Source organism: Nicotiana tabacum, chromosome 9 (assembly GCF_000715075.1).
Source record: "Nicotiana tabacum cultivar K326 chromosome 9, ASM71507v2, whole genome shotgun sequence".
Lineage (NCBI taxonomy): Eukaryota > Viridiplantae > Streptophyta > Magnoliopsida > Solanales > Solanaceae > Nicotiana > Nicotiana tabacum.
Window position 1 is genome coordinate 119537946 of NC_134088.1, and position 13090 is coordinate 119551035.

Here is a 13090-nt window from a genome sequence, read left to right on the forward strand (position 1 = left end):
TTGGCTTAGCTTAATGCCAAGTGACAGCCCCAAAAAGATCCTTATCTACTTAATCATAATTATCCCCACAATTAATCAATTATCCACATAATTAAGAATTATCTCAAATTAATTAAAATACTACTCACTTTTAATATACCTTATACATCTCACTATCATGGTCATGTGGTACCTTGTATGGCACAAGTCTATATATACGGGGCATTGTAGCTTGGACCGTATTTTATCTCAAAATGACAAACTTCGACGAAACTCATCTTTTTCGATTTGCTTACCCTCTCACCTTCAGGAATTTACTTATCACTTGTTTGAAATAACGTAATACTTATAATCCCAAAATAATCTCATTCCCGAACTTACGTCAATTAACTTATGACAAAACTTTAACGTATGAAAATGCGGAATGTAACATCTCATTTCCGAGCTTACATCAATTTACTTATAGCGTACTTCCACGTATGGAAACATGGAGTGTAACACCTTAAGCATCATAATTTAACACTACAAGCATCCTAACTTTCACTTCTTTCATTTCATTTAAATATGCAACCAACTTGGCTTTGTCTTGATGATGAACTAAAGAAAGGGTGGTCAAAGACATGACCTTTGCTTTTCTTAACATTTCGTCTTAGAATTTCCTGTTGTGAAAGATGAGACTGTTGAATATACTATGTACCTAAACTTCAATAGGACCATCACAATCTAACAGCAGAATTTTGGAAAGATTTCACATTCGCACACCATCTGAATTACTAAACGGCAACACTGTAAAAATAAATTATTGTACCCTTTTTGCTTTCAAGTACAAAGAATTATTTTAAAGGTTCATCCCGGCTTTGAAAGAGTATCTTTATGTCACTTACCTCTCTCCGATACTCCTATTTAATACTTCCTCTTTTTCAATTTTATTACGTTTATGTGAACAAATGACCATATGCTGGGTTTGGTCTCTTCTTTGGAGCTTTCTCTTGCTCCATCCTATCAAACATCAGTTAGGAAGTAGCTATTAGTGGAGGCATCACCTTCCGCGTTTCCAAAGAGACCGAAGAAATTTCGAATCAATACCATGAAAACATTTGTCTCAACGACACCATTAAAGATCAAAAGGTAAATACACAAACTGTTTCGATAAAAAAGTGCATCATTTTTTAGATTCGATGTATAAAAAGTGTAAATAAATAACAACATCAAAAAAAGAAACAAAATAGTAAAAGCAAATGCTCAAAGGAATTAGTAAGCACACAACAACATTAGATGGGTAAGGCATATCATCAAATACCATATGTGCATAGTCTACTTCAATATTTGTTATTTCTTTGTCACGATATAGGGAAGACTGGCTCCTTTAGTATACTCAATTTCTGAAAAATTTATCTTCTTCGTCTGCATTGTTGCCCTTTGGAAACTATAACCTACATATATGGCTTGTGAAACAGAGATAGAGAATACGAAGCAGACAAAAACATAACAATAATTGAAAAAAGAAAAGAAGCACCTTAGGATGAAGAAGTATGTTTGCTTATGAAGAGAGAGATTGAGGGAGTGCTTCTTATAGAGAGAGATATTGATAGCTACGGAATATGCAAAGATGTATCTATGGCATAAGTGGCAGAATTACCAATTTATCCCTTAATATATGCGGAATTTCGAAACTACCCTTGGTCGACCAACTTCGGTATGCCCGGTCCCAACATCTATGTAGTATATTCAGATTTTATCTAAGCAGAGTGCAAAACAACTATATTTTCTCTTAAGCAATAAGCAGAATACAAATTACGTTGGCCTCTTAAGCAACAAAGTTTAGAGCTTGTCCAAAATTTTATCGTTAACCTTGCAATACAAATAAAACATAATTGAGCATGAGTATTTTGTGCAGTAACAGTAGCTTTTGTCATACAACATAACCGAAATACTACTTGTTTCCAATCACTGTGTCACTCGCTGTCTCTATCTTTTCTTTGTTATAGTCCAACCTAAAGTATACAATGATTTTAACAAAGAATTCCAAAAGTAACTATAAGAAAGATTGGTTACAGAAAGTAAAATTATACACTGGCACTTTGCCCATAGCAAGATTCCAGTAACTCAAATTGAGAATAAAGTGTAAAAGAAGAGCTTTGTTTGTCTTCATGAGCAGAACACATAATATGAAATGCGTATTCAAGTGCGAGAAGTATATGTACTTATATCAAAATGCAGCTAAAGCAACTATATGTTTTCATGGTCACAACAATTGTTAGTATTAGATGTAAATTCCAAATAAGCATATGAAGAAAAAGTTTCTTGTGACTTCTGGTGTTGCTGCTTCTATTCTACCTGGTGGGCGTACTGCACATTCATGCTTTAAATGTCTTCTGAAGACTCGAACTTATAAGCATGGAGATTGTGATTCCAAACATTTGACTCTACTTTCAAATGATAGTCATAGTTGAGACATATCTCCTACTTTCAACGCGAAACATATTTATTTAGTTATTTCAGAAATGCACCGCAATATATGTTTCACACTCTTTGGTACTACAGGAGTTTCACAAAGAGAGGAAACAAGTTAAAAGTAGAATATGTTTTCTTTATCTAACCTCAACCACCAAAGAGGAAACTTTATGCACATCTTTTAGCACAATGTGTCAGTAAACACAAGTTATCAGCATTTTTCGGACTTGAGGAAGGTTAGTTATCACTCATGCACATGGAACAACACCACTGAGTTGTGATCCCAAAATAAGAACTCTTTTGTTCAAACTTTACTGTAAATTTAAATACAAATAACAATGCTCCTTTTGTTATAGTTGTATAATGTATTTAAATCACACAAGTTACCACAATGTTCCAAGATATAAGAGACTGAGTTATTCAATTTGAATATACTACTTGAGCGAGTAAAGAGTTTCTTCCTTCATATATTCATATTTTGGTTATACGAAGACAGAGGTTTGTCTAATCGCTTAGCACTTGGAGAAACTAAATTAAAATTTAAAAATCTTCCCTTTCTTCTGAAGGCTTCAGATTATCTTGAGCTTTATCGTCTTACTACCATATTGATCAAATGAACTCCTTAATTACCTAACCAATAAATGGGAAAACATTCTTTAATTATAGTCCAAAAGTTGAACTACATCCTCGTACTACCACATTGAGTGGGGAAAAAAGGTCTCTGGAATATTTCAAAACTAGTCCCCGTATTCCTATAGGAGTGAACCTTGACAACTCTCTACCCATCTTTTCCTTCCCATATTGAGCAACATCTGATCTAGCAAACTTTGTACTGATGCCAGAATCCTAATAAAAATAGACAAGTTTACAAAAGTTATTCAGATGATAATACTCAAACGTAAGAATGTTAAGCTAAATGTCTGCATGTCAAAGATCTTGTTTTTTTTCCTTTTCTTTTACATTAGAATTTCCATTTTCTTAATTTTGAAATCCAGATTGAGCAGTGAACAACCATCAGAGTTTCATAGATGACAAAAGGACTCATTTTCTGAGAATCAAATAACTAGAATTCGCGAGAAATGGAAGGAGTTCTTGCATAGGATCTGGAGGCAAATTTCAGCTACAAACTGAAAGAACTGACATTATATCGATTCAAAATAGAACAGAGAAACTGATCAACCGAACATAGAAGAAAATGGAGATGTTCTTCACTTGCAAAAGTGTAGTAGTACTGCCAAATTCCACACAAAAGAGAAGTACCTTTCTTCACTTAGACATTTAAGTCCCAGAAGACAGATCAAATCTCAGGAGTGAACCATCTCAACTCACTGCAAAAAGGGAAACTAACGTGAATTGTTGTTGAGATCTACTTAGGTGCACATTATTAATTTCATATATGCTTCAGCTTCACAGTGCAATAGCCTTGACAACAAAATTTAACAAAGGGAAAGAATTAACAAACAAGCAAAAAGAAGTAGTAACAACAAATAAGAGCTACTGGAAAAAAAAACTTACATTTATCAGAGCACCACTCGTCATAATCATTAGAGGTATTCCTCATCGACTTTTATGGTGGGAATTTGAGAAATATTTGGCCAGTAATCCCCCTCCTCAAATTCTAGACTTGGTTTGAGCAATGGACAGTTGTGAATCCATAGTGTAGAGATGGAAGAGGGCATCCCTTTTACAGGAAGAGAATGGAGTTTAGGGCAATGAAAGAAAACAGCTTAGATAGGGAGGAAGGCAGCGCTGATTCTGGAAGAGGTTGGAGATTACCACAGTGACAGATATGCAGCAGAGAGAGGACGGACGGTTTTCTTTTTACTTGAAGAGATTGGAGATTAGGGCAGTTTTCAATAAACAACTCAAAGAGGGAGGCTGATTCTGGAATGGATTGGAGTTGATGGCAGTGGTATATCTTTAGGCTTCGAAGCGAAGTGAGGCGCCTAAGACCTTCGGTTTGTAGTGAATGGAGCTCATGATGATCATTTAATGTTAGATGAGAAAGACACGAGGGAAGATCTTCTTCTAGCAGTGACTGAATTTGAGGTAAATTGTAAGTAAATAGAAATTCAAGTGAGGTGAGGCTTTTGATAACTTGGCTGCTTAATGTTTTCAGATTGGATACCCAAAGACGTCGAATAGAGCAAGGCAACTCCCAATTCTCATCACCAAGAATCTCTTGGTCACTGCCATCATGGAAGATGCGTAAACTTGTGAGACACGGAAGTCTCTGTTAGGATCGGAAACCCGGGTAGTACGGAATATAGCCAAACAATAGTATAATGGCAATAACAAAAACAATGAAAGTTGATAACAACGGCAATTAAAGTAGATAAAGAAGATACAAATTTAACGTGGTTCGGTCAAAGTAACTTATGTCCACAAGCGGAGAGGAGCAATTTACTATAACAATAAGAGTACAAAAGAGAATACAAAATTAGAATAAATACTCTAATTAATCCCAAATATCCTAAGGGAATAACCTCACAAGATAACTCCAAAGAAAGGGTTCACACAAGTGCTTCCCACTACTTAACTCTCATACAAAACACTCTTAATAAAGGAAAAAACAAGAAATGAAGACTCAAGTCTTGTTGGTGTGTCTAAAATGAACTAATGACCTTCCCTTTTATAGGCAAAAAAGTCTTGGCCTCTTAGGTGTAAAAGAAGAGATACAACTTGTGCAAATGATGTCCAACACACAATGCAATATTTTTGGGTCCCAAATAATATTGCCAATAAAGTCTACACTTTGCAAAGATGCTTATGCTTATGTGAGATGGATTCCATTAGCCAAAATATTGGCCATAATTACAAGTCTCCACCTTGGCCTAATTTTGGGTGATATAGTAAATTTTTTCCACCTTCTCCACAAAAAGCCCCAATGGGCATATGTCAAAATTTAATGCCATCAAAATCAGACAAGTTGTATGATACTGAAACTGTAGTAAGGCCTATAACAGTGGATCCCAATAAAGTATACAACGAACCAGATCTGTGTGCTTTCATGATCACAAGAGCACCATGAGAAACTTTCAGAACTCCACATTCACCTGTGTACTTGCACCCAAGAGATTCTAGAGTGCCCAAAGAGATGAGACTTTTCTTCAAGTCAGCAACATGTCTAATATTAGTGAGAATTCTCACCACACTATCGTGCTTGATTCGGACTGTACCTTTTCCAAAAACTTTACAAGCAGCATTGTTGCCCATCAAGACAACTCTACCTCCAATAGATTCATATGTGGTAAATAAATAACGATTGTGATGCATATGATAAGAACAACTCGAATCTAAAATTCACTCATTGTTAGATTTGAAACTATTATTAGTTGCTAAAAAAATAGTTCCTTCAGTCTCATCAGCAACTACACTTGCTTCGTTGCTTTTCTTTATTTTTCAGCTTATAGCATTCGAAGATATTGTGACCTTTCTTATGACAATAGCGACACTCTAAATTATTGTATCTGGATATGGAGTCGGATTTGCCCCTAACAGACAAGCCAACTTTCGCTTGAGTTCCACTAGCTTCCCTAGTAATATCATTATCTATTTGATCTTTTGATTTTAAGATAGATTTAATATACTTATAAGAGATATTATCCTTTGCATAAATTATAGTATCTCTTATATGCTTAAAAGATGGGGGTAGAGAACAAAGCAGTAACACGGCTTGATCCTCATCTTTAATTTTAGCATCTATATTACTCAAATCCATAAGAATGGAGTCAAAGGTGTCAAGATGAGAGTGAATAGTATAAAGCTTCTGCTTCAGGTAAAGTGTATTTTCCACCGTCCTCTTCATATATAAGGTTTTTAATTTTTTTCACATGCCTTTAGCTGTGGTTTCTATAGAAACTTCACGTAAAACCTCATGTGAGAGATTTAAAATGATACCTGTTTTTGTCTTTTTGTCTATGATGGCAAACTCCTCGTCCGTTATTTTATCCGTCGTCTTCTCCTTTCCTTGTAACGCCAAGTCTAAGCCATCGTGAACTAGGATAGCTTCCATCTTTAATTGCCACATTCCGAAGTTTGCACTTCGGTCAAATTTTTCAACATAGGTCTTTGTTAGAGTCATTTTGGCTATTGAAACTAACCCAGTTAGATCCGGCTCTGATACCAATTTGTTAGGATTGGAAACCCGGGTAGTGCGAAATATAGCCAAACAATGGTATAATGGCAATAACAAAGACAATGGAAGTTGATAACAACGGCAATTAAAGTAGATAAAGAAGACACAAATTTAACGTGGTTCGGTCAAAGTAACCTACGTCCACAAGCGGAGAGGAGCAATTTACTATAAAAATAAGAGTACAAAAGAGAGTACAAAATTAGAGTAAATACTCTAATTAATCCCAAATACCCTAAGGGAATAACCTCACAAGATCACTCCAAAGAAAGGGTTCACACAAGTGCTTCCCAACACTTAACTCTCATACAAAACACTCTTAATAAAGGAAGAAAGGAAGAAACAAGAAATGAAGACTCAAGTCTTGTTTGTGTGTCTAAAATGAACTAATGACCTTCCCTTTTATAGGCAAAAAAGTCTTGGCCTCTTAGGTGTAAAAGAAGAGATACAACTTGTGCAAATGATGTCCAACACACAATGCAATATTTTTGGGTCCCAAAGAATATTGCCAACAAAGTCTATACTTTGCAAAGATACTTAAACTTATGTGAGATGGACTCCATTAGCTAAAATATTGGCCATAATTATAGTCTCTGTAAACCCCACTCCTTTCGGCCATTCACCAGTTTCTTGCAATCGATGATGTGAAGGACTTCTAAATTGAAGGGCAATCCTTCTTCAGGAAAGGACTCGATTTCTGGACAATTTTCTAGTACCAGTTTCTTCAGAGATGGAAGGAATTCTTGCATTCCTTCTGGTAGCTACTTCAGCTTCTGACTTTTGCTATTATGCAAATCATGCAATGACGTGGTCTGATTCCCACATGCCACCGAAAGTATTTCAAGATTCTCATATCTGTTAATTTCGAGTATCTCAATCCCAATGGGAATCAAAATCCTTATGAGGCGGTAACAACGCTCAATTCTCAAAATGTGTGCACTTGGGACCAACTCAGCTGGTATATCATCTATAGAATAACATCCAGCTAGTGTCAATCTCTCGAGAAACATGTTACTTCTACTAGAGATCATCTCACTAACTGACAACTCCAATTTCAATTTCTGATTTTGATATATCTTTATTTCCTTCAAGGTACTTGGCAGACTGCTAATAGGTAAGGATGTAAGAGAGTAACACTCAATAATATTTAATTTAACTATGTGCTTCATTCCCTGAAGTAGGGATGTAAACATTTCAGCATGATCAAAAAGAACTCCAACCTTAGGAGAACCAACAACTTCAAACTCTTTTAAACCTGAAAGTTGGATAGGTGTCTCCAAATTGAGTTTAGGACATTTTAAAATTTTCAATGTTGTTAAAGAACAAAGATTTTCAGGCAACCTCCCAATCAACTTGGGACAATCTTCAATTCTGAGGTACTGAAGTGTAGAAAATTCCCCATTCCTTAATACATGCCACCACTTCCACTCTAGCATCTTTGAAAATTCAAGCGTCTCAAGAGAGTTAAATGGTTTTTTGCAAGACAAACTACTATAGAATTCTTCAGTCACCTCGGATATTAGATGCATCCCTCTAATGGTAAGGAATTTCAAAGAAGGAAGTTGTCCTAGTGCTGGCAGCGAATAACAATCCTTGCAGTCAGTAAGAGAAAATTTCACCAGTTTAAGAAAGGAATGATCAACTAGCCAATTTGGAAAATTTGTCCCTCTATATCCGATGATCTCGACTTCTTTTATGTTTGTATTTGGTTGTAACTCATCAAGTATGTCTCCTTCATTTTGTGAGTTGTCGGCAATATCTCCACTCCACTCCAATGATAACTTCTCTATATGCTCCTTTCCCCTCATGTTTGCCTTCAAAGCTTCCCTTATGTCAGCCACGCTTTGCAATTCCAGAATAGATACAGATCCATACAAGTTTTGCAATAGAATGATTATTAATGAAATATATACTAGACTCCAGATTCCGCATGTGTCTTTGAAGCTCTAGAAATGGATGCCATAACCGCATGTGAGCTTCCTCCAGTGTTTTTGAGTCTTGGTATATTGTCATCCACCTTAATTTGTTCCTTCCTAGGCTGACCGCGTGATCTCTTTCCTGCCATGGATGAGGTCGGCGCACCTTAGCTTAAACTACGCCGAGAGGATGGGGAGAGAGTTTTCTATAAAAAAAAACATATCATTGAAAGTAAAAGATTAATGATCTGTTATTATTAAAATCGTTTGAATGTTCCATAATTTATGCTTAAATTTTTAGTTTAAATATTAATTTAGTAATTTATTATAAAAAGCTCAAAATTTTATTGTTGGACCTTATAAAGTATTAAAGAAGATAAGTGGGTCTTTTAATTTATTATTATTTGACTAAATTGGTGATTGGGAATTGATTATGTTGGTATTTGAAAGTTTTATTTTAAATTTGAGATCATTTGGATCAGATTTGGGGTGATATGATCGAAATTAAAGTTGCAATTCGAAAAATACTTTGTTAAAACAAAACAAAAAATTATACCAATCGGGTATACTTCGATGAATAATTTCATAGATAGGTAAAGTAAATATATATAAATTCTACCAATCCGATAGAAAAAATCCTTGAAGAACAAAATCATGCTAGCCTGGTAGACTTTGATGAACAACTTAACAGATAAAGTAAAGTAAATAACATAAACTCTATCAATCTAGTAGAAAAATATTAAAGAGCAATAATTGTGTGCAGGTCGGGGGCTATATTTGGGACAAGTACACAAATAGTCATTCTTAGAGATACTATTTAGAGATTCACCAGTACTCTAAAAATTTTAATTTCAGGACATTTTTTCCCAAAAGTTAAACTGAAAAACTGAAATTCAGAACAAACTAGCTAACGCCTAAATAGTATCCCTTTAGAGTGGCTACCTAGTGTCACTTTCATAATTTTGGAGACATCCAGCTAAGACCAGCCCCTTAGGGACTATTCCTTTCAATCCCGCGAGAAAAAAAGATAGAATCTTTTCGGTTTCGGTCCAGAAATTTTAGAGGGCTAGTGGTTCACAATTCGAAATTAAGTGAATAATGTTGATTGCTACTATATATTTTTCACTTAAATATTAATTTTTTTCTACGGCAGAATATGTATATAACTCACGCATCACATATTATACTCTTATTACTGGACGAAAGTTGTAGATCAGTTTCAAACATTATGTGATGGAAATTGATTATATGCATTAACATTTATATGTTTAAGCAAAAGTGTTGAGTTGAAAGTAAGTTTGTTTATACATTTGATGAATACCCTGAAAGTTATTCACTTAAAAAGAGTAGTTTATCGCATGATTTTACTTCAAAAATGACCAAAATACAAGTTAATTTATGTCTCTACTCCTTTAAATGCTTTATTTCTTCTAAATTTAGTTCATATTGTAGGGAAAAATTCTTATACTACCAAAAGTACAAAAACATACAAATATTCTAAGGCATGCATACGGAAATACATATAAACAAATGTAAAAGGAAATGCTATAAAAGGAAAGATTAAACAGAAAAACAAATCCAAATAAATAAAGTATAGTCTCATTTTTGTACTCTTACAACGAAAGAGTACTCGATGAACAATCCTCTCAAATTTCAACTGAGGAGGAGAAGTTAATGTTTATTTTATTAAAAAAAAATATGTAAACAATTACGGGAAAGGGGAAGTAAAACCTTTTTACTTCATACGTGGATAAAAGTTTATGAATTTTTTATTCTCCCAAAACTTATACTCTTTTAGATCTTACCATTTGCTGTCATATCCAAGAAGTGAAGAACTGCTCTGCACCAAGTGATCTTAATACTGTCAATTATCAACTATTGTACTGGTTTTAACATACGAGTGGAATAAATATTGATACCTGTTACCCACAACGCTGCAATGTACCTCCTTTCCTTCCTAGTCCAAGAAAAAGAAATAAACTACACATAAAATCACAAGGATAAATAATAATTATTACTTTAATTCTTATAGAGTAACGTTGTTTATCTAATAGTGACTTTTAGGATTTTAGTAGTCTGAACAGGTACAATTATATAGAGAATTAATGAGGTGACTTTTCGACTTTTAAAATATTACATTAAAATTAAATTAAAATAAAAAATAAAGGGGGGGAAAGCCTAAAAAATGGAGGTAAAAGATAAATAGGAATTCTAGCCTAATAAAGTGCCACATTACCTCTCTTATGGCCTTCAATATATATAGATTAGCAAGTTATATCCTCCCGTTAGTTTTTTTGTGAAATAGAACTAACAGCTGCAACATAAATACCTTCCCTACTTTGTATATCTAAAGAAAATATAGTCCATTGAGGCAATTTCTCATATTCTAGTTCAATTATGTTCGTACCTGAACTGATAGTCCCTTCTACTTCTGCTAAAAATAGTAAAATCCTGAACTGATAGTCCCTTCTACTTCTGCTAAAAATAGTAAAATCCATTCCAAAGAGTTTACCGGCAAATCATAAAATTCAATTCTTAATAATAAAATCAAACACGTTAGAGAACCAAAAACAATGAAATCGACATACCACACGCAAGAACCTCAAAATCTATCCCTGTTCGGCGCACCGTTTATCCAAAATCAAAATTATTAAACTATTCTTCGCCCGATCAAAGCAAGAAACTAAATCCAAAAACAATAATAGAAATTGAATAGAAAGTCTGATTCATTGAAGAACTTTCTCAAACACATATAAGACCCTTATTCTCAGAGAAATACACAAAAGTTGGGGTAAAGGAAGCGAAATTCCAGGCAAAACATAACTAACCTGATAACTTTTTCGGCGAAGCACATAAACTCAGACGCAGGAGAGAAGATCGGAAGAGATTTAAGGAAAATAGAAGAGGAATTGAGAAAGTAATGAAAATCTGGAGAAAGAGTAGTAGTATGGACTTTCTTCGGAATTCTGTCGCTTTGGGCTTCACATAGAGGCAGACGTAGTGTTACGCGGCGCCTTCCTGAGATTCTTTGGAAGGGCAACGTAAGGCTGAGCAATCCATATCAGTGCGATTGATGTCCGCCAACTGAATTCCCCTCCGTACGCTAGGCTAGATTGTCAGTGTCATAGGAAAAATCAATGTGTCATCAGCAATTGAGAGAGAGCACAAAAGAGAATTGAGAATGAAAGAAAACTTGATTGCATTGAATGAAAGCTATTACAAAAAAAAATACGGTGTCGGGGGGAGAGACACCAGTACAGAAAATTGTTTGCTGGCTAGAAAGTTTGATTGCTCGGTCCCCTTAATAATGATTAGAAAACATAAACCAAAGTTACATAACTTGACCTAAATAAGCTGTAAAAGCACGCTTAAAGAAAATGCAGTAAAACTACTCTATATTTACAATGAAAAGGACTTAGTCTTCTATAAGGTAGAAACAGGTCCGCTGACAGCAACTTTGTCTTTAGCATCAAGGTCTGTGCGCGCGGCGCTATTGGTGCCTGCCTGTGGCTGGGCGCTGACGATGGCTAGCGGTGGGGCCGACCGTGGCGCTCGGCATTGGGAGGCTTGCCAGGACACCACGGGGCACGTCCAAGGGGTCATGGGGCATGGCTGGAAAGCCGCCCATGATATTCTCCCCCACCTAAGTTGGCGACGTCATCGATGCCTTACTTGCAAGATAATCATCCAGTAGGCTCTTGTAGGCTTTGAGGTTTGTTCCCCTCTCCCAGGTATTCTCCTCAGCATCACATCCCTGCCATTTCACCAAGAACTCTTGGTGATCTTTTCTTGAGGCGTGAATCACTCGATCATCCAGAATAGCTTCAACATGCCTTTTTCCTGTTGAATTGGGACCTCGAATACTGGGTACTGTGAGTTGGCTCCGTGAATGATCCTCCATATCTTCCCGAAAAGGTTTCAATAGACTGACATGGAAAACAGGATGGATTTTTCACCAAGTTGGGGTATCCACCTGGTATGCAATTTACCCAATGCGCCTTTCAATGGACAAGGGTCTAATATATTTTTGCAATAGGCGAGGGTCGTGGACCCCTGCAAACAAGTACCGCTTTGGGATTTTGACCATCACTTTGTCTCCTACTCGGTATTCAACAAAGCGACGATTTTAATCAGTATACCTTTTCATCCGCTTTTGGGCTTTGACAAGATAGCTCAGCATTATCTCCAAATTTTGCTTCCATTCTTTTGAGAAGCTAGCAGTTCGAGGAGATTTTGACATGTTCGGTGCATTCACAGTGTGTGGGAGTAGCGGTTGCTGTCCGGTAACGATTTCAAAAGCACTTTTGTTGGTACTAAAACTCTTTTGTGAATTGAAACACAACTGAGCAGCATATAGAAGCTTCACCCAGTTCTTCTGCGATCTGGTTACAAAGTGGCAGATATATTCCTCCAGCATGCCATTGAATTGCTCCGTCTGGCCATCCGATTGCGGATGCAAACTTGAGTTATGACTCAATTTTGACCCGAGACAATTAAAGAGTTGGGTCCAAAAGTTGCTAGTGAAGCGTGAGTCGCGATCACTAACGATGTCTTTAGGCAGGCCCCAATATTTGACGACATAAGAGAAGAAGAGTCGAGTTGTTTC

The 13090-nt window shown here is 35.8% G+C and overlaps 1 protein-coding gene across 1 annotated transcript; it reads right to left on the reverse strand.

Moving 5' to 3' along the window:
- Window positions 1-1123: 1123 nt before the first annotated feature.
- Window positions 1124-11613, reverse strand: LOC107827014 (putative disease resistance protein At3g14460). Its single transcript, XM_075221297.1, is given in 5 exon segments — window positions 1124-3279; window positions 3694-3761; window positions 3949-4156; window positions 4159-4666; window positions 7156-11613. Coding segments are annotated over 3 exon segments (1908 nt in total). The 5' UTR covers window positions 8377-11613; the 3' UTR covers window positions 1124-3279; window positions 3694-3761; window positions 3949-3977.
- Between the last annotated feature and the right edge of the window lie 1477 nt (window positions 11614-13090).